We start from the raw sequence: 27,667 nt of genomic DNA, 5'->3' as shown, positions 1-27,667 counted from the left end.
TGAGAAGATACAGGTATACTTCGATATACTATCACCCTAGATGCAATACCCTGGCTTAACAATGGGAGTAAAAATACCACCATACCTCGCCTAACAATGGCCAAACCCCAATTTAACGAAGGGTTTTGATTTTTTTACCCATTTTGATGATATTTTAAACTAAAATAATGTGTTTAGGTTGATTTATAAACTGTTTTTAGACCTAGACTTAGATTAATGTGTTTTAGCCATAGGTGGGGTGAACATTGTCATTTTGGGGAACAGTTTACTAAGCTTGATTTTTTCCAGCCTTACATTTGATGATTTTCAGATTATATTTGTTGGTTTTAGTGAGTTATTTACAGGTGTTAGGCTTAGGTTAGCTTCTTTTACAGCTGTTAGGCATTTAGATTGGCTTTAAACTTGTTTTTGGACTCATTTGGGTGGGTTTAGGACTTGGTTGGGGGGGGGAAACCCAAGGCTCAAACACGCATCCCTATTCTTTACGTTAAATCTACCATAAGATACGACACCCTGTCAAACGATGGGTTTTTATTTAACCAATTGCATCATTAAACTGGGATATACCTGTACCAGTAATATTTGCATACCAGGATGTAGTATTTAAAAAAAAAAAAAAAAAAAAAAAAAAAAAAAAAAAAAAAAAAATCCCATTCAACAATCCAGTTTCTAGGAAAATATCTGCACTTGGTCTCTTCAGCCACAGGATGTACTGTATTTTTCATCTTAATCTGGCAATTCCCTGATGATTTTATTTTCCTCGGATATAACTTTCAAACAGCAGGGGTTAAACATAGTCTTCACTTGCCCTTTTACCACTAGAGGTTATCCTTTGCTAAATAATATCATCTGGTAACAGCATGAACAAACTACAGAATTACATCACTGTGTTACATGGTTAAGTGAGCAATTACTTTATCAATTTGTAAATTAAAAACATTAACCAACATCTGTATATAAGCCCTGAATACTGCTGTCATTATGAAAAGTACATCATAACCAACATCTGTATATAAGCCCTGAATACTGCTGTCATTATGAAAAGTACATCAGCAGTAACTAGATGGTCTTACTAATATAACGCAATGCATGTAAATTTCATGTTTTTACTGGGTTATAAATGGAAGAATTAACAATTTACCTCCCACTCTGTTTATATTTTGCTTTGTTTTCAGCCCGTACTGTACAACACCATTAGTCTATTGTATAAATATATTAAAACCTCTCACAATAAGATAAATTTCAAAAACAGATTTACCTAAGCAAAATTCCAGTCTATTTATTTTTTGATAGAGTTCTTTGCTTTTCTGCAAATTCCACAATCTTCTCATCAATGGCAAGCCCCTTCCTCTTGCGTACAGCATTGATGTAGCGACGAGCCACATTGCCACTGTCAGCTTTCTCACCCCAATGCATAAGTTCTTCTGTTGTCTGAGGCTCCCAAAATGGGTCCATGTCTAGCACCTCCCAGTGAGAGAACACGAGCTGGGGCATAGCTTCACCAGATGTCTGAAGAAGCAAAATCAACAATCATTCTATTTCAATTTTATTACAATATGGGACAGGTAATAATATGAAGAAAGCAGAAAGCATATAAGATACCAGAGACAAAAGTAGAAATAGTTGAGTGGAATGTAAAAGGAAGCAGAAATGAAATCAAAAGTAAAGACAAGAAAGGAAGATATCAAGACTGTGCCCAGTGAAATGACAGCACACACACACACACACACACACACACACACACACACACACACACACACACACACACACACATATACTTACCCCTACTTACTAACAGGTTACATTCCAAGAAAATGCTCAGTCGGTTTTTCCTTAAGTCGAAAATGCATTTAATACATGTAACCAATTGAACATCATGGTCCAGCCAAGCCAATCAAGCATTTTAAAAGTGCTTACAGCACTTACATTAGCCTACAGTTGGATAAAATCATTAACACAAATCCTATTTTATAATAAAGTGTTGATTTTACACTGAAAGTACAAATTTGTAAAGCCGACAATTTGTAGGTCGACCGTTCCTAAGCAGGGGACCACCTGTATATTGTATTGTTTATAAAGGCTCCAACGTGCTTGTGTGCATCAGCTTCAGTTGCATAATGGCAGCTCCTTACGCTACTTGATCTCTGGCGGTCTCCCAACTCAGTAACTTATCCCTGGGGTCACACTATTTGACCGTATCCCAAGTCTGCTTCAGTCTGCCTCTTGCAACTCTACCCCCAACATTCATTGACACTTCTCAACTTCCACACACAACTGCCATCCTTCATCCTCTCAGTATGCCCAAACATCTCAGTCTATCCCTCCTCATCATAACACCAATACATTTCAGCCCCATCATTCCTAACAACTCTTCACTTATCAGTATAATCAATACCGGTACATAATTACAGCTGTTCTGAATTACCCTCTCTTCCTATACTACAAGTACATATCTGCCTGCTTTAGAATCTTTTATTTCATTTACAATACCAACTCTCAATTCTTTAAAAAACCAAGTCTCTCCACCTGGAAGGAATAAGCCATATCTTGCTGGCTCAGGATAGGATGGCAAGGACATATTCTATGAAAGAGGATTTGTATCTCTAACTTGTCTACCACACAATGACTCTAACCTCAAACTTGTACTCAAGAAGTGAATTATCATCTTATATGTCCAAAAATTAATACTGATTAACCCATTAACTGTACATGGCGTTTTTTTGGAGGTGTCCGTGGTGCGCACACATAGGGGTAAAAAATGAAATTTCCCAAAGGCCAAATTTTGTCTTAGGAATTGAAAGAACACATGCCAAAGTGTAGAGTAACAAAATATTAGCTCAATATTTGTCTTGGTAAAGCATGGATGAACATCGAAGTGTCTGATTCCCTATTGGAATGTATGGTTTTCGTTTTTGGTTTCGGTTTCGGTTTTGAAGGCTCAAATATGCTTGCATGGGTCGGCCTTGGTCACCACGGTACTATATTCAAAATTCACCTGCGCAGCAAGGCTGTATTGAGCAGTCGCACTCAGAACAGCCCAGGCTGTATAGAGCAGTTATCGGGTTAAATAATGAAAACAGAATACACCAGTATGACTTACCGACTTCCGCAGCTCATTAGCAAAGTCCATACTCTCAACAACAGGAAGGTAAGCAGTGACATTCCAGGACGTGGAACCCTCAGTGATGTCTCCATCCACAATCCTGCCCTGTCGCTTGCTGATGACACTGTACATGCGCCCTACCACCTCTGACGTAACACTGATGACACAAGAATACATAGCACACATCAAACGTTGACACTGCTGCTCAAAGGCTTTTCTAAGGGTGTCTTTGACTAAGGAGATTACATGGCCAGAGGATATACCTAAGTTCCTTGAGGCCTGTTCATCATCTGAGGAGGTGGTGGGCAGAGGAAGACCCCAGTCCTCCACCATGAAGCAGACTCCCATCATTGGTTCCTCACACAGTGGCCCTGCAGCAGTGGCCATCTGGAACCCTGTGATGAAATTTGTGTCATAAGCTGCCAGTGGAGAGTCTACTGTGGTGGCTGGATCCCATACTGAGGGTCGTGGGTATGTTCCAATACAGTTAAGCAACAGATTGGGCCCACATCCATTTGGACCAAAACTCCATATCTTGTTGACTGCTTCTTCCCATTCTGGTCCTGCTTCTTGGAATGCATTGTTTAAAGATGTCTTCAGATCTTCAATAGCTGACTTGGTTTCTTGGCTTAGTTTCTGCCGAGTCTCTAGTGCTGCTGAGAGGGAGTTAACCTGTAGGGAGTCTGCCTTTTCCTTCTCTGCCTCTGGACTTTTGGTGTTAGTTACTGAGTTTGTCTCATTGGAAGTGGTAATATGCACATCACTGTTGGCTTCTGTGACAGCATGAGAGTCAGTTGATCTACAGGCAGCAGAGGTGACAACAGCGGCCTGTGAAACTAGCTTGAGCAGATCCTGATGGCACTCAAGTATAGATGTGATGGAGCTGGGTAGTGGCACAGCACGCACCTTTAAGCGTCCAGTACGACCCTCCACTTGCACCGTTCCCAGAGGGTCAGAATTCTCTTCCTGAAATATGGCACTTTGGGATTATTATATACTTTGGAAGACTAGATAAAAGAGGCATGGAAGACAGTGCTACAAAAGAAGGCAAACTGGTCACAATTCACACATGACAAAGAACACACACCAGGAATATATACTTCTGACTCATCCATCAACCAGGTCATCACCATAAACAATATAATTACCCATGTTCCCAATGATAGCTTGAAGAGATTCAGCTCTAATTACTCTCCACAGACCAATCAATTATCTAACTAAGACATGGGCTAAAACACGAAACTCAACTAATCTAATCTCTGAAATTCTAAATGCTAAAACATTAACGATGAACTAAACTAAGCTTGCAAACAAGACAAATAAAAACAATATAAAAGTGCACTACATCACAGGAAAAACAACAGCAAAGGGATAAACTCCAGTATTGGGCATCAGGCAACAGATACAGATAATCAGGCCATAAACACATACTCTGTAGTTTCATTCATGAAAACCTTAATTATACTAACAGGAACATGTTTATTCCCCACAGATGAAGTTGCAGTTCAGGGTGGAATGACCTGGATACAGAGTTGTAGTTAAATAATATTCTAACAGGCTTGAAGTATAAAGCTTACCTAGCAATGCCATACACTTAGCTAATGAAGATCAATAAAAATGAGAGAAAGAAAGAAAAAAAAAAAAAGTAATCAGTGGTGAAGGCTGACCTTTCTTAAGTTGATATTTTCCCCCTCGATTGCTTCATTCAGCCGGTCAACAGTTGGTGGTGGAATGATGGTTTCCCTAAATGGCACAATGGGATCTGAAACTCGGACAGGAGTGCAAGCATAATGCTCTTGCAAATCATCAATGCAACGTTGTAGATGCACCTCTCCTGCTGTCACCATCACATATTCTCCACTTGCCTGCAGCAGTACCTGTAACACACAACACAGTTTTCAGAAACAAAGGCAAACAAATGTATACTTAGTCATGTTCCTGTACTTCAAATATAAGCTTTGGTACACATACAAAATATTGGCATGCTCATAATGATTTCATTCTCCTGTGCTGGTTCGTAAAAAAAAAAAAAAAAAAAAAAAAAAAAAAAAAGTATATGTGAAAAAAATTCATAATCTTGACCCTTATTTCCACCTGAAGATGGGGTGATATTTGGGGAATCAGGGTCAAAACTTACTACTTAAAATGCTGGGTGCCCTTCTTTCTTTCTGTTGGATATTTCCTCTCAGACAGTACCACTTTTATCGTTTTTTAAACATGGGTACCACTTTTATCTCATTTTAAACATGGGTGAAGTAAAGTTGCTAAATGTGTACTTATTTCAGTGTTAAGTGCTTTACAACTTTCCCAGGAATCTGAAAAATTTAAGAATTTGCCTACCATCAAAGTTTTCTTTGATAGGTAAGGTTTTAAAAGTGCTAATACAGTAAAACCTCGATAAAACGGACTTCAACAGACCCGAATTTGCTTTTATCGGACTCGAGAAGGTACCGGATTAAATTCCTATACAGTATATCGGAAAAAGTCCGATAAAGCCAGAAGCAGTCCAGAATGCCTGACTACTTCAGTTATGTTCACCACAATAAGGTAAATAAGAGACATGTTCATCAGTGTACAATACAGTATTATTATATATATTAGACCATCTGATTAATGTAGTGAAGTTATAACAGTACTGCAATGGTAGTCAAAACAGTTTAAAAACCTTTCATGTGATCCGTACTAATGTCTGATATATCGGAAAAAGTCCGGGATAGCAGGGGAAAGTCCGGATGTCACTTTTGTAGGAATTTCGCATTTTTCGGAATGGTTTGGGCCCCAATTAGTCCATTATAGTGAGGACTTACTGTATCTCTCATAGATGTATTATCTGCATAGGAGATCATGACACTGATCATTATCTTAAAGCATGTTGTCCTGTAATTTCTTGAATACAGTACCATAACAGTCTCTGCCCTCAAGTATTATGGATCATCAAAGTTCCAAACACAACAGTGTGAGAAAATGAAAGATAAAATCGAATGTGGTATCAACTGTGCATTAAAAATACAGTATGTAATTCAAGGTCCTAAATCTTCAAAGTGTAAAAGTGATTACAACTGTATTACTGTTTCTAGATTACTGTGATAAACCCCTACTGTTTACTCCCTATCAAAAACTGTTACACAAAAAGATCACAATGTGAAATTCCAACTATGGAACACTTGACCTATTCCAGCCAGTGCCACCAGAGACTGGTTATATACATATAGGCTGACTAACCTGAACACATGGGTCAGCCTGGTTGAGCAACTTAAGACCTGCCCTCAGTTTCTGTAGGTTTCTGGGATCCTTGGGCTCCACCGCTACTCTCAGAATTGGAGTGGCATTGGGGGTGAGCTCAGTAAAGGCAGGAAGGGCTGGGGTGGAAGCCAGAGTGGCACTCTTAATCACATACCCAGCTAAGCCTGAAATACCCACCACAGTCCCAGCACTTGCTCTTTCAAGACGCTCAAACTCCCGCCCAAGCATCAGGTAAAGATCAGACACCTGTAATTAACAGAACATTACCTGTACATGGTAACAGAAACTTGAAGGGTTATTTAGAAAATCAATGTAAACTGCACCTACAAGATGGTCAAGCAGATGGTCAAGTATTCCATTCCAGATATTACCACAGATTTTATTTGCCTATGGGGAACCTCTGATCATGCAGGGGCTAATATTCCATGAACATGTGAGAAAATAGTGTAAGATTTAGGTGGTACTGTATATGTTGTGGTCCCCATGCCATACAGGTATATATACCTGCATGTATGTATGTGTATATATATATATATATATATATATATATATATATATATATATATATATATCCATCATCCAATCGTACATTGTCCCATGAGAAGCATAGGAGCCCGGGGCTAGGCAGTTGGTCCCGACATTCAAGATCAGAGTGACCAGCCTCACTCATCCCCGAGTGGCATTACATGAGCAATCAACCCCAACCATCCCTTGGATATAAACCTTCACCGGCTCAATCCGACTGGAGCGCAATAATTACCCACTAAACCACCAGGTGCCAAAATTTGGTTATATGGTTACCACCCAGCATAGTAAATGGTTTCCTGGTGCAAAGGAAACCATTTGGCTTGTCACTCAGGGTAGAGTCACCCACAGGCTGAAGGAAGTGGAAAGAATGAAGGAAAGACAGAAGAGGGAGTGTAAAGTCACCCGTAGGCAGAAGGACAAGGAAAGAATGAAGGAAAGAAAGACAGAAGAGAATGGAAGGAAAGAAGGATGGACAGGAAAGGGCAGACACCCGAGAGCAGCACTACATTGAGTGAGTGGATGGTGAGCGCCCCCATCTACCAATATTGTATATATATCCTCAGGCCAAAGGTCTTTTTACACCTAATCCCTTGTGACAATGGGAACACAAGACATAGAAGATGTCCAAACAACAAAGTGCTCAAGCAAAATAGCTAACATAAATCTAACCTACATCCTGCTATCCAAAGAAATTGATAAACTTTCTAAAGACCTGATGCATAAGTTCAGTACTTCCTTTTTACTTAGCAAATATCCTTCTTTAATTTCATACATGGGATACTGTATTAATCAACTGACCTGACAGACATGAATATGTGGGAGGTCCTTCACAGCATCCTCTGAGATTTCCCCTTCTTTCAACAGGTGGAGGGCAGACAAGGGGTTATACTTTGGTCCCAAAATGTACACCTGGTGGGCACATTATGGTTAATATTCATCATCATAACATTCAACACCGGTACCATGCTTTTATTTCACAAACCCCGAACATGAGAGGGCCAAGAAAACTGCATCCATTCTACTTAATCCCTACAAATCTCACTTACTATTTCAGTTACTCCTAATCCTCACTCCTGCAAGGACCAATACACTTAACTCTTAGTCCCTTCAGTTTTTAACTTTTTTCTAAAACTATTATCTTACTCTTCTGACTTTCACCATTCACCTTCAAACTGTGCCAGACACTCACTTAACCTCAAAATCACTCGGGATGGCTACCATCAATGGTGTAGGTAAACAGCAATCTTACCACCTAGCACTTACGTTACAAGTAGGCTCATACAACTTATATTAAACAATGGGGTAGTACACCCTCAGCTTCTCTCTTCTGAGTTATTTCCCTATAATGATCAATGAGTTATGCTCTAGAGTCTAGACATTCCCATCCCCTAAAAACATGACATATTGGATTATGATAATGACGATGAAATTATTGTACTGTACTTATTTCCCATTCTCATTCCTCAGCAACAGTGAATCTTCTTTCCTCTAGTATTATGTAGCTGGAGATCTTGATCTTGTAACATCACCAATCACCTCATTTTTAATCAATCTCTCAGTCACTATTTTCCTACACTTCATACATATATCCATATTACTTCAGTATTCCTTTTCATTCACTCAACAACACACCGCACACCCTCAGCACTTTCCTCAGTATCAGAGACTTTCATATACCTTGTACTGTATTGTACAATCCATTTTAAACTCCTACACCAAATGCTGCCCTTAGGAAGCTCATCTCAACCACTGCACATTTCCTAAAAAATTACAAATGGGTACCTATAAGTTTTTTTTTTTTAGATCAATTCACTGTATTTATGTAATGTTTCATTTTCATGGGCAATAAGCACAACTGACCAGTAAGTTTATGCATTTTCACTAGACTTACTCAGCTTCTTTTATCCTTCATTCTAGCCAAAATGGTATATGGCCGGCATATGAACAATCAATTTTCCTGAGGATATCTAAAAATTTCTTGATACTGTAACTGGCACAATCATAATTCCAAGTAGCTAGTAGATCACTGGCTACCAATGACCTTGGGAGGTACCCTATTATAATGAGTGAAATTTAACTCCAAACTTGGTAACTAGTGATACAATCACCATTCTTAGGATGAAAACCAGTCATACATATGTGGAACTCAGGACCAAACTGAGACACAGTCCATTATATACAAGTCTTGCTATGTACCTGAGATTTCCAATTCCTCACAGTTTCCAACAACTGTGGGGAAGTAATTAGTTTGTCTTAGTGCTTGGTTAAACTTCTAGCCGACATAAATTCTCGATGGCAACATGGCAAACTCCAGTGAGGGCTTTCTTCTGAAGTATGGCATCAGTATAATTCATAACACTAGTGAACACTGAAAATAGCTCCTTGTACTTTACTGTATTATACTGCAACTGCTCTTTAATACTGTACCTGTAGTGGGAATCAAAACAAGATCTGAAATATCATAATAACAAAAAACTGAACAAAAAACTGAGATATTACCTTCTGTCCCGGTCTTAATGTGCCACTGAACACCCGAGCAAAGGCTATGAACACTTCCTCTTCATCCTGCTTTCTGCGTGCCTCTTCCACTAGTCGTCTCTCCTCAGCCACCTTCTTTTGTTGCTGCTCCATCTCTGCCATTTCCTCTGCTGTTAGAGGGCGACCCAGATCATTTCCTTCAGCGTCTTTTGCAGACAGTGCTGCTTCCTCTCTCCTTCGTCGAATCTCTTCTCTACGCGCAGCTAGCTCAGCCTCTGACAGAACTCCCTGAGTACCTCCTCCTCCTCCTGCCGGAACTCCCCCTACAGTCCTCTGTCCCCTGGACGCTGTCTCCTTAGGCAGCTGCTTCCTCTGAACTCCGAACATCTTAGAAATGTAAACAATCAGAGGCTCCTCCTCTGCTCCACTGCACTTCACAAATGCTTGCCTTAGCTTTTGTGACTCTGGTGGCAATGAGTCAAACCTCTGAGTGGCAGAACACATAAGACTAGCTGCCCGCTCTTCTGTGATACTGGAAGCGGAAGGCAAGTGATCCACCACCATATCCAGCACAGCTGGGGCCAAGGGCAACCATTCACTACAAAGGAAATTCAGTTTTTGTCTGACGTCTGTAGACCTCAAAACTGAGAGTGGCAACTTGACCCCAAGAGCTCCGGCTAGTTTCTCAGTTTCATTTTTATCCTTGCGATTCATAACAGTGTCATAAACTTTGTAAAGGTTTTCAAGAATAAGAGAGACAAACAGGGGGTTTTTACGTTTGTCTCTGGCTCCAGACATGATCCTCTTCTCTCCACCCTTGTTACTGATGTAATAGTCACCCCACAGTGTCTTCATTAGCACACCCTTATTCATACCTAGTTTTGCAGAAAACTGAACAGCAAAGTGATGGATGCTGAAACAAAGATTTATCCATCAGTACACAGTATATATAAAATAGCAATCTCCCTAACATTATTTCACAAAAATGACTATACACACAAACAGTTGTACTTCCTAAAACCTCCCTGTTCACTTTATTATAAACTCTCAATTATCCATCGGTGTAATATCTGACCCAATGCAATACCCAGTGCAGCTATCTTAGCTCTATTAAAGCATTATCCGGCTAAATTATCCAACATTCAACACCGAAACGGGACGTAACCAGGGGTCCAGTGCAATATCCAGCGTTGAGGCATCTCAACCAGCTCATAATTAGCAGTAGCCAGCCGGCACCAGGGGAAATCCTCAAGCTCAGGAGCCAATGAACACACCCGCTATGCGCCAGCCAATCAGAATCCTTCATGCGTGTGGTCTATCTGGCACACCAAGAATACAAATGCACCTTCATTCTCGCCCGTGGATGTCACAGAGTTAACACATGCCTGTGCACTCAACTTTTCTGACCATGCGGTTGCAAAACCCTGGTGCTTTTCCTAACTCTGTGGCATCCTATGTTCAGGCTATTGTACTGTATTGTATTGCAAAGCTAACGCCTGTCAGTGCTCATATCCTACTGCTCTATTGTAATTGTTAAACTACATCTGTGCTGTATTGTGTACTGCACTGTTCATGAATGCGAACCTCCCAAGGCTGTTTCTCCCCATCGATGCCAACACTTGGTGAGTACATACAACAGTACACTATGTACAGTCCTGTATTACAGTGCTGTATCATTACTGTATTTTTTATAGGCTCAGTTTTCATCTTGTACTCACGGTAAAGTTTTTAAGACACTGGGTCACAAGACATAGAATCACAACATCTGGCTCAAAGCCAAATGTTGAGCCGGATATGCAATATCCAGCATTTTACGTTATTCGGCGTAGAATTTGGGTGAATTACAATGGATGACTGAGAGTTCACTGTATACATATTTTTTTATATCAATCTATTAATGCCATTAATACAGTAAAACCTCAATATAACGGACTTCAATAGACCGGATTTCACTTTTATAGAACTTGAGGAGCTACCGGACTAAATTCCTATACAGTATATCAGAAAAAGTCCGATAAAACCAGAAGCAGTCTGAACTGCCTGACTAATTCAGCTATGTTCATCACAATAAGGTAAATAAATGACATGTTTATCAGTCTACAGTACAGTATTATTATATATATATATTATACCATTTGATTAATGTAGTGAAGTTATAACACAGTACAGTACCACAATGGTAGTCAAAACAGTTTAAAAACCGTTCATGCGATCCAGACTAATGTCTGATATATCGAAAAAAGTCCGGATTAGCAGGGGGAAGTCCAGATGTCGTTTTCATCGGAATTTTGCATTTTTCAGAATGGTTTGGGCCCCAATTAGTCTGTTATAGTGAGGTCTTACTGTATATAGTTTTTCTTTAACAGGCCAAATTCCAGCAAAGAAACACACCATATTACAAATATATACTTGTCCCTTTAACAAACAGTACCCATGACACAGTGTGAGTAAGCTGGCAATACTTCATACTGCAAAATATTGTAAAATGAATATCCATCCATCCATCATCCAATCCTACCTTGCCCCATGAACAGAGTAGCAGCCAGGGGCTAGGCATGTTGGTCCTGACATTTAAGATGAGAGTGACCAGCCTCAATCTTCCCTGAGTGGCATTACGTGAGCAAAGACCCCAACCATCCCTTGGATATAAACCTTCACCAGCTCAATCCCATTGGAGCGCCGCAATTACCCACTAAACCACCAGGTGCCATAATTTGGTTATATGGGTACCACCCAGCATAATAAATGGTTTCCTGGTGTACAGGAAACCACTTGGCTTGTCACTCAGTGTAGAGTCACCCACAGGCAGAAGAAGTGGAAAGAATGAAGGAAAGTAAGACAAAAGAGGGAGTGTAAAGTCACCCGCACTGAACAAAATAAATTTAGAGTAGGACACCATAATTAAAGTATCTTTTCCACTATCTTACTGGTACAAAATTATCACAGTCTTAATATAAAACCAGACTGATTTCAAACCAGTCTGCACAAATGATTATACTAGCAAACAAATAACAAATGCTTAACACAAGTGTAATAACAGAAAAGGAGAGAATCCATGAGTCAATGTCTTACCTGAATCCCCAACCATCATATGCGCTGGAAAAGACAACATTGCCTCGCTCAGGAGAGAAATACAGCTCAGAGTCGTCCACAGTTTCAATGCCCCAATCCGCAAATATATGCTTAGCCTCTGGGGTCTCACTTTCAGATACCCTCCTCTCTCTCTCCCTCTCGGACACCCTTCTTTCCCTTTCCACTCTCTGCCTCTCCTCCACTTCTTCTGCTGTCCTGCCTAGCAGTGCAGTGTTGTACAGCTCACCCATGTAAGCATTTACCTGCAGGTGCAGACATTTCTCTGAGGAGGGTGCTCTATTTTTTTTTTTTTATATATTGTTATACATCATCATTCAGTTCTTTATATTGGTATGCAGTACTATTACGCATCCTTGGTAGTTAATTATTTGAAAATGCAAATAGGAAGCATTATTGTTAATCAATGCACACTTTTACAATACCGTACTGTATTTGGTAACTGCAAAATGTAACTTCTGCAAAACTAAGAGACAGGCCCTCTGACAAAGTTCTCCCAAATGAATATCATCATCTGGTGTTAGCCTAAACAATATTCATAACAGCACTAACAGTGGTTATACAGTAAGTAAAGATTTTACGTCTTTGACAGATGAGATTTCTCACAAACAAACAAATCACAGAGTAACAGTCTGAGTAAAATGCTAAATGCACCAACTGTAGACAAAGAGTTAAAAGAAACTACATTTTAATTCCTTCAAACAAATGACACCAAACCTACTTCAGTCTGCCTCCTTTCAGATTATTTTCTTCAGTTTAGGAAAGATTTTTAACTGAAGGGATTAGAAAAAAAAAAAAATCTTCATTTACACCTTCAGTAAAATGATACAATACAAATTTTATTCCAGCTACCCTCTGATGATTTTATCTATCTTAAGACAGACATCTTTCAGTGATACACCTTTTGAGTGCCAAGACTGTTATACTGCACAGCATTTTTCATAAGTGTATGGTAGGATACTTACTGACAGATTTAGGGAAATAACAGAGGAATTAACTGTAGTTAAACAGGGAGGTTTTAGGAAAGGAAGAGGTTGTGTAGATCAGATATTCAGTCTAAGGTCTTTGGTGGAAAAGTTTCTAGAGGAGGGTAAGAAGTTGTATGCAATCTTCATGGATTTGAAGAATGCATACAACAGAGTGGATACACAAGGAATGTGGAAAGTATTATGAATATATGGAGTAAATGGGAAGTTGCTGAATACCATGAAGAGTATGTATGAGGGTGCTAAGGCTGCAGTGCATGTGGACAGTGAACTGAGTAAATTTTTCTAACTGAAGGTTGCATTGAAACAGGGACATCATGTCTCCATGGTTCAGTCTGTATATGGATGGGGTTATAAAAGAGATACAAGGTAGGGCAACTCCCTGTACTGTTGTTTGCAGATGATACTGAGTTGTTAAGCGAAGACGAAGGGGAGTTGCAAGGCTTGGTGAATGAGTTTGGGAGAGTGAGTAAGAAACATAATGTAAACATGAATGTAGGGAAAAGTAAAGTTATGGTCTTCAAGAGAAATGAAGTCACTGAATGTAATGTGTGGTTGGATGAGGAGGAAATGGAAAATGTGAGTGCATTTAAGTACTCGGATAGTGTGATGAGCAAGGATGGATGTTTAGAGGGTGAAGTACTTGAAAGGGTACAACAAGGAAGAAGGGTTGCTGGTTCTTTGAAAGCAGTGATATGGAACAGGAAAGTGAGCATGGAAGTAAAAAAAAGCCACTGTATGACAGTATTGTGATATCAACTCTAACATATGGAAGTGAAGCTTGGACCTTGTTGAAGGGATGCAAGTCAAGAGTAAGAGCAGTGGAAATGAGTTATTTGAGAGGAGCATGTGAAGTCACATGGAGAGACAGACTGACAAATGAAGAAGTGAAGGACCATTGTGGTGTGGATGTGAATGTGACAGAAAGCATTAGGAGAAATACACTGAGGTGGTTTGGCCATATGGGGAGGATGGAGAGTGAGAGACTGACAAGGAGAAGGTATGTGAGTGAGGTGGATGGGTGGAGAAGGAGGGGGAGGCCAAGGATGAGATGGAGGGATGGAGTGGAGAGGTTTTTGAGAGGGGGATGTGAAATGGGAGCAGGACAGTGAAATGGCAGGGGACAGGGCGACATGGAGGCAATTTGTTTGCGGCCATCCCTTATGGGATTAAGGAGTCTGGCAACAGATAGACAGATTCTGGCCAAGAAGAAGGTAGGGAGATACCGGTACGGTGGATGAGAATGTGAGGAAAAGAGGTATGGAAGTTGGTGAGGCAAGGGGACTGACAAGAGATCGAGCTGGCTGGATGAATTTTGTGCAGAGAAGCACATGACCAGAAATTTGGCACCCCTTTTAACATGACAGGATTCAGACTGACTCTACTGGATAAGTACAGTATATATATGAAGCTACAGTATGTAGTGAAACCTTTTGGCCTATCAGATGGAGCTAGGATTCCGAGGGCTTGAATGATGAGTGAATGGAAGCGTGGCCCACTGAATTGGGTAAACTTTGGCTGTCTGGACACTGCTATGTCTCACCTCGTCCTAGGGTGGGAAAGGAGGTCCAGATGATATAATGATGATGTTTCCAGACTTCTTTCTTTTGCCAGACATCTGAATCCCGTGAGGGGTGGCCACAAACAAATCGCCTCCATGTGGCCCTGTCCCCCGCCATTTCACTGCCCTGCTCCAAGCTCACACCCTCCTCTCTCACATACCTCTCAACTCCATCCCTCCATCTCATCCTTAGCCTCCTCCCCTCTCTCTCTCTCTCCCCCTCCACCTAACTCACGTACACTCTCCTTGTCAGTCTCTCACTCTCCATCCTCTCCATATAGCCAAACCTCATCATTGTATATCTCCTAATGCATTCCATCATATCTACTTCCACACCACAATGCTCCTTCACTTCCTCATTTGTCAGTCTGTCTCTCCATGTGACTCCACTCAAATAACTCATTTCCACTGCTCTCACTCTTGACTTGTGTCCCTCCAACAAGGTCCAAGCTCCACTTCCATATGTAAGAGTTGGTATCACAATACTGTCATGCAGCAACTATTTTACTTCCATGATTCAGACTTAACCAGGATAAAGTAGTGCATGTACGAATTAGATTTTTTATCAGAATTTCAGCATAATATGAAGATCCATAGAAGAGATACATTAACAGGACTCCTATGAGATAGCCAAACAATCCAAGAGCGGTGGGATGGGGTAACAATGTTAGAGACTGACTGAAAGCAATAGGATGATGAAGAATACAACGGAATGGTAGATCACCACTCTCACTTGATCACTGTTCTGACACAGGAAAGGTTTCATACATGTGTATATTAACCCCTTAACCGCGGGGCGTCACTTTCGTGACGCTTGGGAGCAAGGGATCATACCGCGGGGCGTCGCTTTTGTGATTCTGTGTTATTTTGAATTCACCCGGGCTTTCAAGTGGGGGCTTGTATCATCTATCAGTACTGACAATGTCCAACACTAGTCAGCACTCCTAATCTCATCTGTACTCCCATCCATTGTTGACAATTTAGCCATTTCTCCCCGTTCTTGACTCCCCTCCCTACCCCCCCTCCATTACCCTATCCTCTCGCCTGCCTGGCCATGCTACGCTAAGTAAATCTTCCTTGGAATTTTTCACTGATTTCATCCATTGAAATAAGCCCTATGTCGTATTCTTATACCAAATAATATATACAAGAAAGAAATCAGGTAAGTGAGAGTGCCATACACCTGGAATTGGCTAATTATCACCTGACAACACCTCACGTGCACTCGTTCGCTAATTTTCGCTGTTTTTTTCCCCTTGAAATATGCCGTATAATCTATTTTCGTAATAAATATACATGTAAGGAGAGAAGGGAGAAGCCTAAGTGATATTTACATTCACCTGGAACTACCTAATTTATAATGTATTGTCTAGATTTCCTGCCAATCATATCAGTGCTACACAAAGCTGTTTCAAGATTTAACATTGGTAGCTCTGATTATATATCTCCTAAGTAGGCCTCTAATCTATTTTCGTAATAAATATACATGTAAGGAGGGAAGGGAGAAGCCTAAATGATATTTACATTCACCTGGAACTACCAAATTTATAATGTATTGTCTAGATTTCCTGCCAATCATATCAGTGCTAGACTTAGCTGTTTCAAGAAGTAATATTGGTAACTCTGAATAACCCCTAAAGCAGGCCTCTAGGCTAGCTGGCCTGGCCCCTGCGTTATCAGTGTACTCTCATCTTCCGAAGTGAGAGGACGTATGTTTCATCTTGCTGACTTCAAGGCCTTTTTTCACCCCCATGCAAATGGCTCTGTGACCTTTACCCCCTACTAAACCTCGTGTGGAAAGAGGTAAAGGGCTGACAATTGATAAAAGAGTGACTACGATCTTTCTATTGAGTAAAACAGTGCAAGTGGAATTGTAAATAATGTGTAAATAATGTGTAAACAGCAAGTGAAAGTAATGAATGTAAATATACGTGAACAATGGAAAATAGTTTTATAAGTTATTTCAAGTGACAGTGCATAACACTGTAAATAAAATAGAAAATGTAAATAACGTAAATAAAATAGAGAACGTAAATAGAAATGTAAATGAGTAGTATTATAAGAATACGAGTATATACCCTAGGAGTAATGAAAGTGAAAGTTTCACTCTAGCATGTCTGAATGCTATGAGTTATGAGAGTGAAAATGAAAGTGACATTCACTCTCAATGCCAGTATACAGGACGAGAAAGTGAATGCTACGTATTTTACTGAAAGAAATTGAATCCCTACAGTGACAATAAACTAATACTACTGAAGGAAACTTATGGATAAAGACTGTAGATATATATAAGTGTTATATAGTAATAGAAATATAAAGTGTGAGGGGTTTTATGAATAATAAATGACAGACTACCATGAGCGAACTAGTGCCAGTGCGACGATCAGATGCGCTCGTAATTTCCATTGCTTTCACAGTGTTTTTTTTTTTGAGTATGGATCCCAAACTACTTGAAAATTGTAGAATAGTGTTTATAGTGTTTGTATCTGGCTGTGGTAATCATATTACGGGTTGTCGGGAAGTGTAAAGTGGAGACTTCGTTACCCTACTTCAGAGGTCTCCACAAGTCCTACGGTAACCGACGAAGGCTCAACAATCATTCCAGGAGAAAGCTGAAGGTATGTGCCATAAGCATATGTAATTTTATTATTCTACGACTAATAACTGATTTTTGGCAAATATTTTTTGAGAGTCTGTCGGAGCCCAAATAACCCCGCGGCACACGCAAGTCATTGGTAAACAAGCCCGCGGTGTAGGGGTTAAGTAACATCTTTCACATTACAAACTTTTTCTACAAACATATTTTGCACATTAGATGCGTCAAAGAAAGCATCATGTATTTTCGTTTCATTTTTGTTTAGTTTTGAAGGTTCCAATGTGCTTGTGGGCGTCAGCCTTGGTCACCTAATGGCGGCTCACTGTGCTGTTTGATCTCTGCAGCTTCCCTATTTAGTCCCTAATCCCTGAGGTCACACTCAATGACCTCATCCCAGGTCTTTTTTGGTCTACCTCTCACTGCCCTACCCCCAACATTAACACTTCTTACTTTCTGCACCTAATTTTCATCCCACATCCTCTCCACATGCCTAAACCATCTCAATTTAGCTCTCCTCATCAGTCAATGTGGGATAACACACTCATAACACTACATAATCATATACAGTATATCAAATCAGTGACTATTCCCACTCCTAAATCTCCTAATGCTTTCAACATTTCAGCAGTCAACTCAGACACACCTGCTGCCTTCTCCACCTGCATCCTGCCTATTACTTTCTCAGAAGCTTTATTGTAGTCCATTCATCACTCACCATCTTAACTATTACTGCAAGTACTGTAAGTCAGACGACTGCCAGGCATCTAAAAATTGGATGAGCGTAACAGGGCTAATGCAAGACATCAGCACAAAGCATCCCTGTTTGCATGAAAGAACAGCCCCTGATAGGAGAAAGTATTCCAGTGCAACAGGGAGTTATTATCTTTAAAACCATTTAACAAAGTACAGGCACAAAGGATTAGCTATTACCAATTTTTTTTCTGTAAGTGAACTTTAAAAATCTAAATTTGGCATTAAAAAAAAAATGAAATTTGAATTCAAGTGATGTGAAATACAAAGTTTTAGTGAAAGAAGTGGAAACTGACCTGTTCCAGAACCTGAGCAATATGGTAGTAGCAATCAATGGGGCTCAGCTTTGTCTCCAGGATCAGACGGTCAATCTTGTTCAGTACTAAGACAGGTCTGATGTTCTCTGCCCAAGCTTGCTGCAGCACAACCTGGTGACCACGTGGGTAACACAGTCACACACTAAACAGTACAATGGACACATAAATACAATATCTCTGTTATTATTATTAAGTACCACAGTGCATAAACCTGACTAAGGAAATAAATACCTAATTGTAAAATACCAAGAGAAATGATGCTTGTGAGGGGATGCCATCATGCAGGTGCACTGATATAATAGGTAACTGTGCTGCCCTGTTATACAAACATCAAACTCTCTGCTCATTTCCCGAAAGGAGGATGGTGGATTGCAGATGAGCACACTTCAGCCTACTGTCCATTGGGTTCATAACTAGCTAAGTCTGGAGCCACAACAACAACCATTAGAAATTAGTGCTGGGCATGAGATGTTACCCAATAAAAATTCAACCACTTGCCTATAATATACTGATCCTGAGCAGTCAGAAGTGTGAAAGATACACACAGTGATAAAAAAAAAAAAACTGTTACTGAGGTTTCCAACAGGAAGTTGTATGTTTGCAAGTTTCCCTATCTCTTTATAAGTTATAAGAGGTTGTCATAAAAAAAAAAAAAAAAAAAAAAAAAAAAAAAAAAAAGAGTTAGCAATGGCACAGTTCACCAATTTATTCTACAAGCTTTCTATATCAAATTATGGCCAAACATACTCAATGCTAAGCTCCTGCTCCACAACACCTCACAATGGTCTAAGCATGGGCAGTTATCGTCAGAACTTGGGGATACATTCCAAAATACAGTACATCCCCACAGTACGCAAGTTCCGAGTACGCAATCCCCCTTCTACGCGAGGACCTATATATATATTTTTTTTTTTTATTTTTAAGTGTATTTTTTATTAGTATGCGAACTGAACTCCTTGTAAGCGAGACGGGCAGCAACGAGTGGCCCAAATCCGGGGTTACCCCGAGTACGCGACATTGCCCCCCTCAAGAAGAAATAATAGGTAAAGGTGAGCAGCCATATTCTTGTTGGTTTAGTTAAGCCATATCCTTGTTGATTTACCTAGTAAAGCCATAATCTTGTTGGTTTACTATATCTTGGGTAATATGTCTTAAGATAGTTTCCTTGTACAGAAGGCTCTCGATCTTCGATTGGTTTTGGAACCGAAAAAAACGATCGAAATGCGATTTATCGAAGTGCGAATTGATAAACTTATGGAAAAAAAATAAATGGGACCGGTGTGTCACCGACGAACCTACATCAACTTTTATGTATACACTTAAACCCACCCAAAACCTTAACACAGCCATATACAGTATTTGCTTATATTTGGTACATATTTACTTACTATTAGCAAGAAATACAGGCTGCACACACTTTAATATAGAAAGAATGACGCTCATGTGGTGAGTGTTGGGTTCCGTGACAATTCACCGTCATCAATTCGCCATCAAAACATGGACGATTCCCCGTCAGGACAATTCGCACCCTGGACGGTTCCCTGTCATTCTATAAATATACATAATCTTAATGAATCAATACTTTAATAACTATATTTCAGGGGGATCCATCAGAGTCTATGTTCAATAGCATAAGCTTTGGATACTACAGTATTTATTAGTTGCACCTTTAGTCAATACTGTAATTAACTTGTTTCTTCCTCGCTGTGATCGCCTTTGAATTATATTCTAGCATCACTCACAGCTGCCTTCATTAATGAAAGCGAACTGTCTTGTTACTGTTATGATGGCGAACTGACTTGAAGGCAAATTGTCCCGACCAGTTCCGATGCGATGGTTGTCACTGTTGCCAGCCACCACTGCCACCCTCGCTGCCATCACTCGCGCTCGCCCCAACCCTGCTTGAGTGAACACCTGCTTCCTTATCCTTGTCCCAATCACCATGGCCACTGCTGTTGATGCTTTCACTGCTTCCATCATCACAAAAAAGATTTCAAATGTTTGGATGAGGGCAAGCTTCACCAAGTGGCAGGTAGGTGGCACCAAGTGGCAGATAGGTGGCATGACAGATGAACAGATGGGCTTCGACTTGCACTCGCAACCCGGCTTGAGTGATCGAAGCACGACTTTTGAAATCGAAGCACGAATTTTGGACGAGCAGGCGAGTCTGATCGAAGTATGAAATATCGAAGTAAGATAAATCGAAGATTGAGAGCCTACTGTATAGTACAATAATTAGATCTAAAAGGCGTCTCAGGGGTTGCCCATGAAAGGGGGTGCCGCTCATATGTAATTTTTCCCATAAGCTTATGTATTAACAGTACGTGAATTCCTAGTATGCAACGTCCTCTGCCGCCCATATAGGCGCGTACTAAGGGGATGTACTGTATAACATTTTCTATATTACTGGTGCTGCTGATTGGATGACACTAGCTAATCAGTTTTATCAGTAGCAATGGAACTCCAACAAGTGTTTTTCTGTAATTTACTGCTTACTCAACAACAAAATGGAATGCTGACTCCTGCAATTCAATTAAATGTTTCAAATTATTATTGTTACTTGCAAATAATTTTATTTAACTCTATATTTGGCCTCTCCAGTTCAGAAAATCTCTCCAAAGTTGAATCATCTGGTGGTGGAAAGAATAAAAAACACTACAATATTAACTAACTCACGGGGTGCTGTACATACAATGACTTACTGTACACTGACTATAGTTGGTCTGTGTTCATCTGATGGAATTCAGCCACTCCCATAATTAACATACAGAGTAGCTGTGGCATAAAGTTTGATGAACCTTAGTTTGGAGGAAAGAATGAGTCATTTTGGATACAAGTCAAATCAACCATCCCATCTAACTATGCTACTCCTGGCCACATACTGAGCTGAAAATGGTTAGAGATCATCAAGTTAGAACTAATGCCGCATACAACGCTCAATATTCCTCACCTTGGTCTGAGCACATACACCTTCCACTACATCAACCACAATGATGGCACCATCACAAAGTCTGACAGCTGTAGACACCTCCCAGGAGAAATCCACATGACCCGGGGAATCAATCAGGTTTACCAGATAACTGAAGCCATCACGCTTATATCCTAGGGATACGCACGAGCTCTTCATGGTGATGCCACGCTCCATTTCATCTTTGCGACTATGGATTAAAAAGAACAGATTTCATAGTTCATGAGAGAAGAAAAAAACTAGCAGGAGAGCATACTACAATGCACTGTGCTGCCGCTCACTGGTTTCTTTTAAAACATACCATAAGTACTAATGTTACTGGGACCCCAGGCTGATCTGAACATGAACTCCATAGACTGCAGGCTGAAACTGCCTTTCTGCAGTTCACAATCTTACCTGCAGTGATGCCTGAGATGAAGGACATTTAGCCTATATAACCTGGCAATGGAGATGCTCAGTTACATCACAGCCACCACAAAAAAAGCTTCATACCGGTACTCCATCACTAACATAATTTTTATCAAAATAAAAATGAAATACTGAAATTTCTGCTTCTTCTGAAAATATTATAAATTTGAAAGCACAAATACAGATAAACAGCAAAAAAAATATACCGGTACCAGTAGGTAGAAGAAAGTAGAAGTCTGACTAACCTGTCCATATATCTGATGCGACCAGCTTGTCGCTGGTTGATGAGTCCATTGGAGGCAACAAGAGCATCAGCCAGAGAAGTCTTGCCATGATCCACATGAGCCATGATGCACAGGTTACGAATATTATTAGGGTTGCTCATTAACGAGGGCACCTCGCCCTGTTTCCCATCACCCACCACCATCTTGCTCCACCTGTTACAAAGTGAACTATTGGCATTCAACAATTCCTGAGGCAAAGCATTGCGCCTATTCAAACAATTTATGTGCAAAGATCATAATATTTTCACTGTTTGTGGCTAATGACAATGATAATATTTAACTTATGCAAATGCTGTGACACTAACCAAAACTACTGATTGACTTTGGAAAACCTGATGTTGGCAAACCCAACTACTGAACTCTAACAAAAAACAGGTACAGATTAATAGTGGGTAAAAATTTAGGAATGCTTCATTTAGTTTTCGTTTAGTTTTTGAAGGCTCAAAAATGCTTGCATGCATCGGCCTTGGTCACCTAAAGGTGGTTCTCCATGCTGCTCAATCTCTGGCAGCCTCCCTGTTCAGTCCCTTAACAATGAGGTCACACTGAATGACCTCCTCCCAGGTCTTTTTTGGTTTACCCCTTGCAACCCCACTTCTAATATTAATGTTTCTGACTTTCTGCATCCAATTATCATCCCCCATCCTCTCCACATGCCCAAATCACCTCAATCTACCTCTCCTCATCACAATGCCAATACACTCCAGTCTCATTCTACTTCTCAACTCCTCCATTGTAAATCTAGCCCCCCCCAGGCCTCACATGCAGGGACGCACTGCACATCCACCTAATCATTGTCATTTCTGTATGTTTGAGCATGTGAATATCCTCTTCCTTTACTGCCCAGGTCTCACTACCACACAACATTACACTCCTAACACATGTTGCATACAATGATCCCTCAGCACGTAGGGAGAGCCTTCTCAATGTCAGGAGAGGCAACAACTCCCAGAACTTCCAACCACTCCTCACCCTAGCAACAGAGAGCTAGCTCCAGCCCCATCTCCAGCACATAACATGTCTCCCACATAACAAAACTCTTCCACACACTCAAGAGACTCATCAGCAAGTTCAATCCTTTCACACCTGACAATCTCCACCTGCTTTCCCCGACACACCGCACGCATAAAATCAGCATTATCTCACAGTCTACCTTTAATACCACTACATCTCTTAAGTACACACTTATCACAAACACTATATAAGATGAAATTACTTCCCACGCCCTTACAGCAAACTGCATATGGCCACTCTCCCTCTTCTTTGACAGTACTGTAGGTACCATCACCAACTCTAGACATCATAACTTTTGTTTTATCTGTACTTACTCTTAAGCCCCTGTGCCCCATACCACCTCTCCACTTCCTAAATCTTTCTTCCACCTCTCTTTCATTCTCTGCAGTCAATACCAAATCATCAGCATACAACATCTCCCATCAGAGTCCATTTCTGAAGTCATGTGATAAACAATAAGGGACTCGAAAACTGACCCCTGATGCACACCAACATTCACAGAAAACTCTTCACTCAAATCTCCATTCGCTCTTACTTGGGTGCAAACACCCACATAATCTACCTACAGTATCTATTGCCAGATGCCATAATCCCATAAGGGATGGCCACTTGACTTTGAGTTATTTGTTTTACAGGGAAGGGCACTAACCCTCCACACACCCACTTGTCGACACTTAGGGAGCACTTATCGTTTGGTTATATGGTTACCACCCAGTGCTGTAAATGGTTTCTTGGCTTACAGGAAACCATTTGGCTTGTCACTCAATGTAAAGCCACCTGTAAAGGAAAGAAAAGCAATAAGAAGTGACAGGAAAAATGGGAGAAATAGGAAGAGAGGAGGGCAGGCACAGAAAAAGAATGATAAAGGCTAAGGAAGAAGTAGGTAGCACTACAAGAAGTGAGTGGATGATGGTTGCCACCACCTACCACTAACCAGCTTCCATTAATCAATTTTATGATGAGTATTGATTTTCATAACTGTGCAATTCATTTTGACACAAATTCTGTGGAAGTAGACAAATACCATAAAGTTAAGTTTGTTTATATAGTACTGGAGGTTGTGGCCAACTGGGGACAACAGTTTGATTTGAACCCAAACCAATTCATCCTTAGGTTGTTCTGGTTAAGCTAGAATAGGTTAGGTTAAATTAAGCTAGGTTAGGCTAGACTGTTTGGCCAGATTAGGTCGGTAGAAATAAAATGAGTGGAGACTTTTTAAACTGACCCTGGGGCTGAACTAACCTGAAAACCTGACAGGGTAGGTGGTCATCTGCCATGGTCTGTGTAACAATGATGAGACTGTGTAATTAACAGCTTCAAACTTACACATTTCTGCAACTTTTTACAGCTACCACTATGATAATTACAGTATACTTTACTAAGGAAAAAAATTAATTATTTCTCCTACATTTTCAGATACCAAACAACCACATTACAACAGCTACATTCAGAAGTTCCATTCTAGTCTTGTAACTACAAGCAATGTAGGAACTGCATGAAGTACACCGTATATATTTTTAAAAATTAATCTATCTATCTATCTATCTATTGCCAGACGCCTCAATCCCGTTTGGGGTGGCCACAAACAAATCGCCTCCAAGTCGTCCTGTCCCCCGCCATTTCACTCCCCTGCTCCCAACTCACACCCCCCTCTCTCATATACCTCTCCACCCCATCTCTCCATCTCATCCTCGGCCTCCCCCTCCCTCTTTCCCCCTCCACCTCACTCACATACACTCTCTTCGTCAGTCTTTCGCCCTCCATCCTCTCCACATGGCCAAACCACCTCAGTGTGTTCCTCATAACGCTTCCTATCACATCCACATCAACACCACAACGCTCCTTTATATCCTCATTCGTCAGCCTGTCTCTCCATGTGACTCCACAGGCTCCTCTTAAATAACTCATTTCCATGGCTCTCACTCTTGACTTGTGTCCTTCCAACAACGTCCAAGCTTCACTTCCGTACGTTAGAGTTGGTATCACAATACTGTCATGTAGTAACTTTTTCACTTCCATGCTCACTTCCCTGTTTCTTATCACTGCTTTCAAAGAACCAGCAACCTTTCTTCTCTGCTGTACCCTTTCAAGCACTTCACCCTCCAAACCTCCATCCTTACTCATCACATTACCCAAGTACTTAAACGTACTCACATTTTCCAATTCCTCACCATCCAACCTCGCTGTACATTCACTGACTTCACCTCTCTCAAAGACCATCACTTTACTCTTCCCTACATTCACCTTTAGATTCCGTTTCTTACACACTCTCCCAAACTCATCCACCAAGCCTTGCAGCTCCCCTTCGTCTTCACTCAACAACACAGTATCATCTGCAAACAACAGTACAGGGAGTTTCCAAACACTATCCTCTCTCACCAGGGCCACTCCAACATCCACTACCCTACCTTGTACCTCTTTTTTATTACTCCCACCCATGTACAGATTGAACAACCATGGAGACATGACACATCCCTGTTTCAACCCAACTTTCAAAGAGAAAAATTCACTTAGTTCACCATCCACACGCACTGCAGCCTTCGCACCATCGTACATACTCTTCACAGCATTCAACAACTTCCCAACTATTCCATATATTCTTAACACTTTCCATAATCCTAGTCTATCCACCCTGTCATATGCTTTCTCCAAATCCATGAAAGCTGCATACAACTTCTTTCCCTTCTCTAGAAACTTTTCCACTAAAGATCTGAGAATGAATATCTGATCTACACAACCTCTTCCCTTCCTAAAGCCTCCCTGTTCTTCTCCAACTAATTTCTCTGTTCTTTCTCTAACTCTCTCAATAAGTATCCTACCATATACTTTTCCTATTATACTAAGAAGACAAATGCCCCTATGATTACCACACACTTCTTTTTCCCCTTTTCCTTTGTACAAGGGAATAATTATACCTGACTTCCAATCCTCCGGGACTCTACCTTCCTCCCAGGCCAATCTGCACATCTTCCGCATCCATTCTACTACTATCTCTCCCCCATACTTCAGCATTTCACCACACACTCCATCAATTCCTGGGGCTTTCCCTGATTTAACTTTCTTCATTGCTTCCACAACTTCTATCCTACTGATTTCTTCCTGTCTTCTCACCTCCCTCCTTCTTCCAGCCATTCCCCAGCCACTTAAACTCGCATTACTTCTATCCTCCACGTTCAACAATTCCTTAAAGTGTTCTCTCCATCTGCTCACTTTTTCTCCCTTCTCCACTAGTAATCTACCATTTTTATCTTTCACTCCCCTGCTAACTTCACTTCCACCCTGTCTTACTCTTTTCACCTCTTTCCAGAACATTTTCTTACAGTCCCTCCACTTTACACTCAAATTCCTTCCAAATTCCTCATCCACTCTCTTCTTACTCTCTCTTACTAATCTTTTCACCTCTCTCTTTCTTTCTACATATAACTCTCTCTTCCGCCTCTCAACTTCTTCCACGCCCCTATTTCTCATCCATTCATTGTATGCTTTCTTCTTTTGTGCCACAGCCCGTTTCAACTCTTCAGTCCACCACGCTGTTCCTTGCACCCCCCTCCGTCTTCTCTTCCTTCCACACACCACATCACATGCTGCACATATTTCTTCTGTAAATATTCTACACACACCTTCCACGTCCCCCACCTGCTCCAACTCATATTTGCCCAATCGTTCCTCCACTTCTCTCTTATACTCTGCCTTTTTCTCATCCTCTTGTAACCTTTCCACTCTCCTTGCAACTACTCCTTCCTCTCGTCTTTCCCTTCTTCTATTCCTCCATCTTACTTGAACTTTAACTCTGGCCACCACCAAGTAGTGGTCAGAAAATTAATGCTTTGTCAAATGGGCACAGCCTTTCCATATTTTCTATTGAAATGAGTCTTTCACAGGTTATTTGCTATTATTCCTGGATTACCACAGCTACTGGGCGTTTTTGTAAACCTACCTCTGAAAGCTGTAAATGAAGATCTAGAATGTGTAAGTATTCCACCAATGTCTGGCACATTTTTAAATTCAAATGTTCGCTGTCAAACACAAGTGAAGATAGGTTGGATTAGGTTTGGTTTCGTTAGGTTAGGTTCAGTTAAATCATTAAGTTTCCCATAGTCTTGACATGGGATACACTGACAAGTCCAGTTGGAGTGGTGGTTGGTACATAACACGGCCAATCAGAGAGATTATAGGCAAACACTGCTGTGGGCAACCTGGCCACTTAAATATATACCCTAACTTTTTTTTTATCACTTTTTGCATTCACAATTCAACATTTAACTTCCTGTGTTGCATATGTACCAAAATTACTTGAGATCATGTTTATTATGGGTGGAATTACTGTGCCTGTCTGACAGA

General features: G+C 40.6%; 1 protein-coding gene across 1 annotated transcript; it reads right to left on the bottom strand.

The window, feature by feature from the left end:
• Window positions 1-653: 653 nt before the first annotated feature.
• Window positions 654-22,414, bottom strand: LOC145412218 (elongation factor-like GTPase 1). Its single transcript, XM_080282148.1, has 10 exons — window positions 22,274-22,414; window positions 21,603-21,810; window positions 18,632-18,763; window positions 12,425-12,687; window positions 9,374-10,265; window positions 7,673-7,783; window positions 6,326-6,592; window positions 4,771-4,980; window positions 3,101-4,069; window positions 654-1,509 (listed from the first exon to the last, which is right to left on the bottom strand). The coding sequence occupies exons 1-10, from the start codon at window positions 22,411-22,413 to the stop codon at window positions 1,276-1,278; spliced, it is 3,426 nt and encodes a 1,141-aa protein (XP_080138274.1). The 5' UTR covers window position 22,414; the 3' UTR covers window positions 654-1,275.
• Window positions 22,415-27,667: the final 5,253 nt, after the last annotated feature.

Source organism: Coenobita brevimanus, chromosome 92, assembly GCF_032717465.1.
Source record: "Coenobita brevimanus isolate Jiangsu-jjx chromosome 92, ASM3271746v2, whole genome shotgun sequence".
NCBI lineage: Eukaryota > Metazoa > Arthropoda > Malacostraca > Decapoda > Coenobitidae > Coenobita > Coenobita brevimanus.
The sequence above is the reverse complement of the archived record's forward strand: the minus strand, read 5'-3'. Positions and strand labels throughout refer to the sequence as shown.

What these genes read in the sequence shown, in the direction of transcription:
- LOC145412218 (XM_080282148.1), bottom strand. Translation starts at nt 22,413, where the DNA reads ATGAGCAACCCTAATAATATTCGTAACCTGTGCATCATGGCTCATGTG. An exon ending in CGCATCAGATATATGGACAG is followed by an intron (nt 21,811 to 22,273) that starts GTTAGTCAGACT and finishes TTTAATCCATAG; the next exon opens with TCGCAAAGATGAAATGGAGC. An exon ending in CACATATTCATGTCTGTCAG is followed by an intron (nt 6,593 to 7,672) that starts GTCAGTTGATTA and finishes TGTTAATTACAG; the next exon opens with GTGTCTGATCTTTACCTGAT.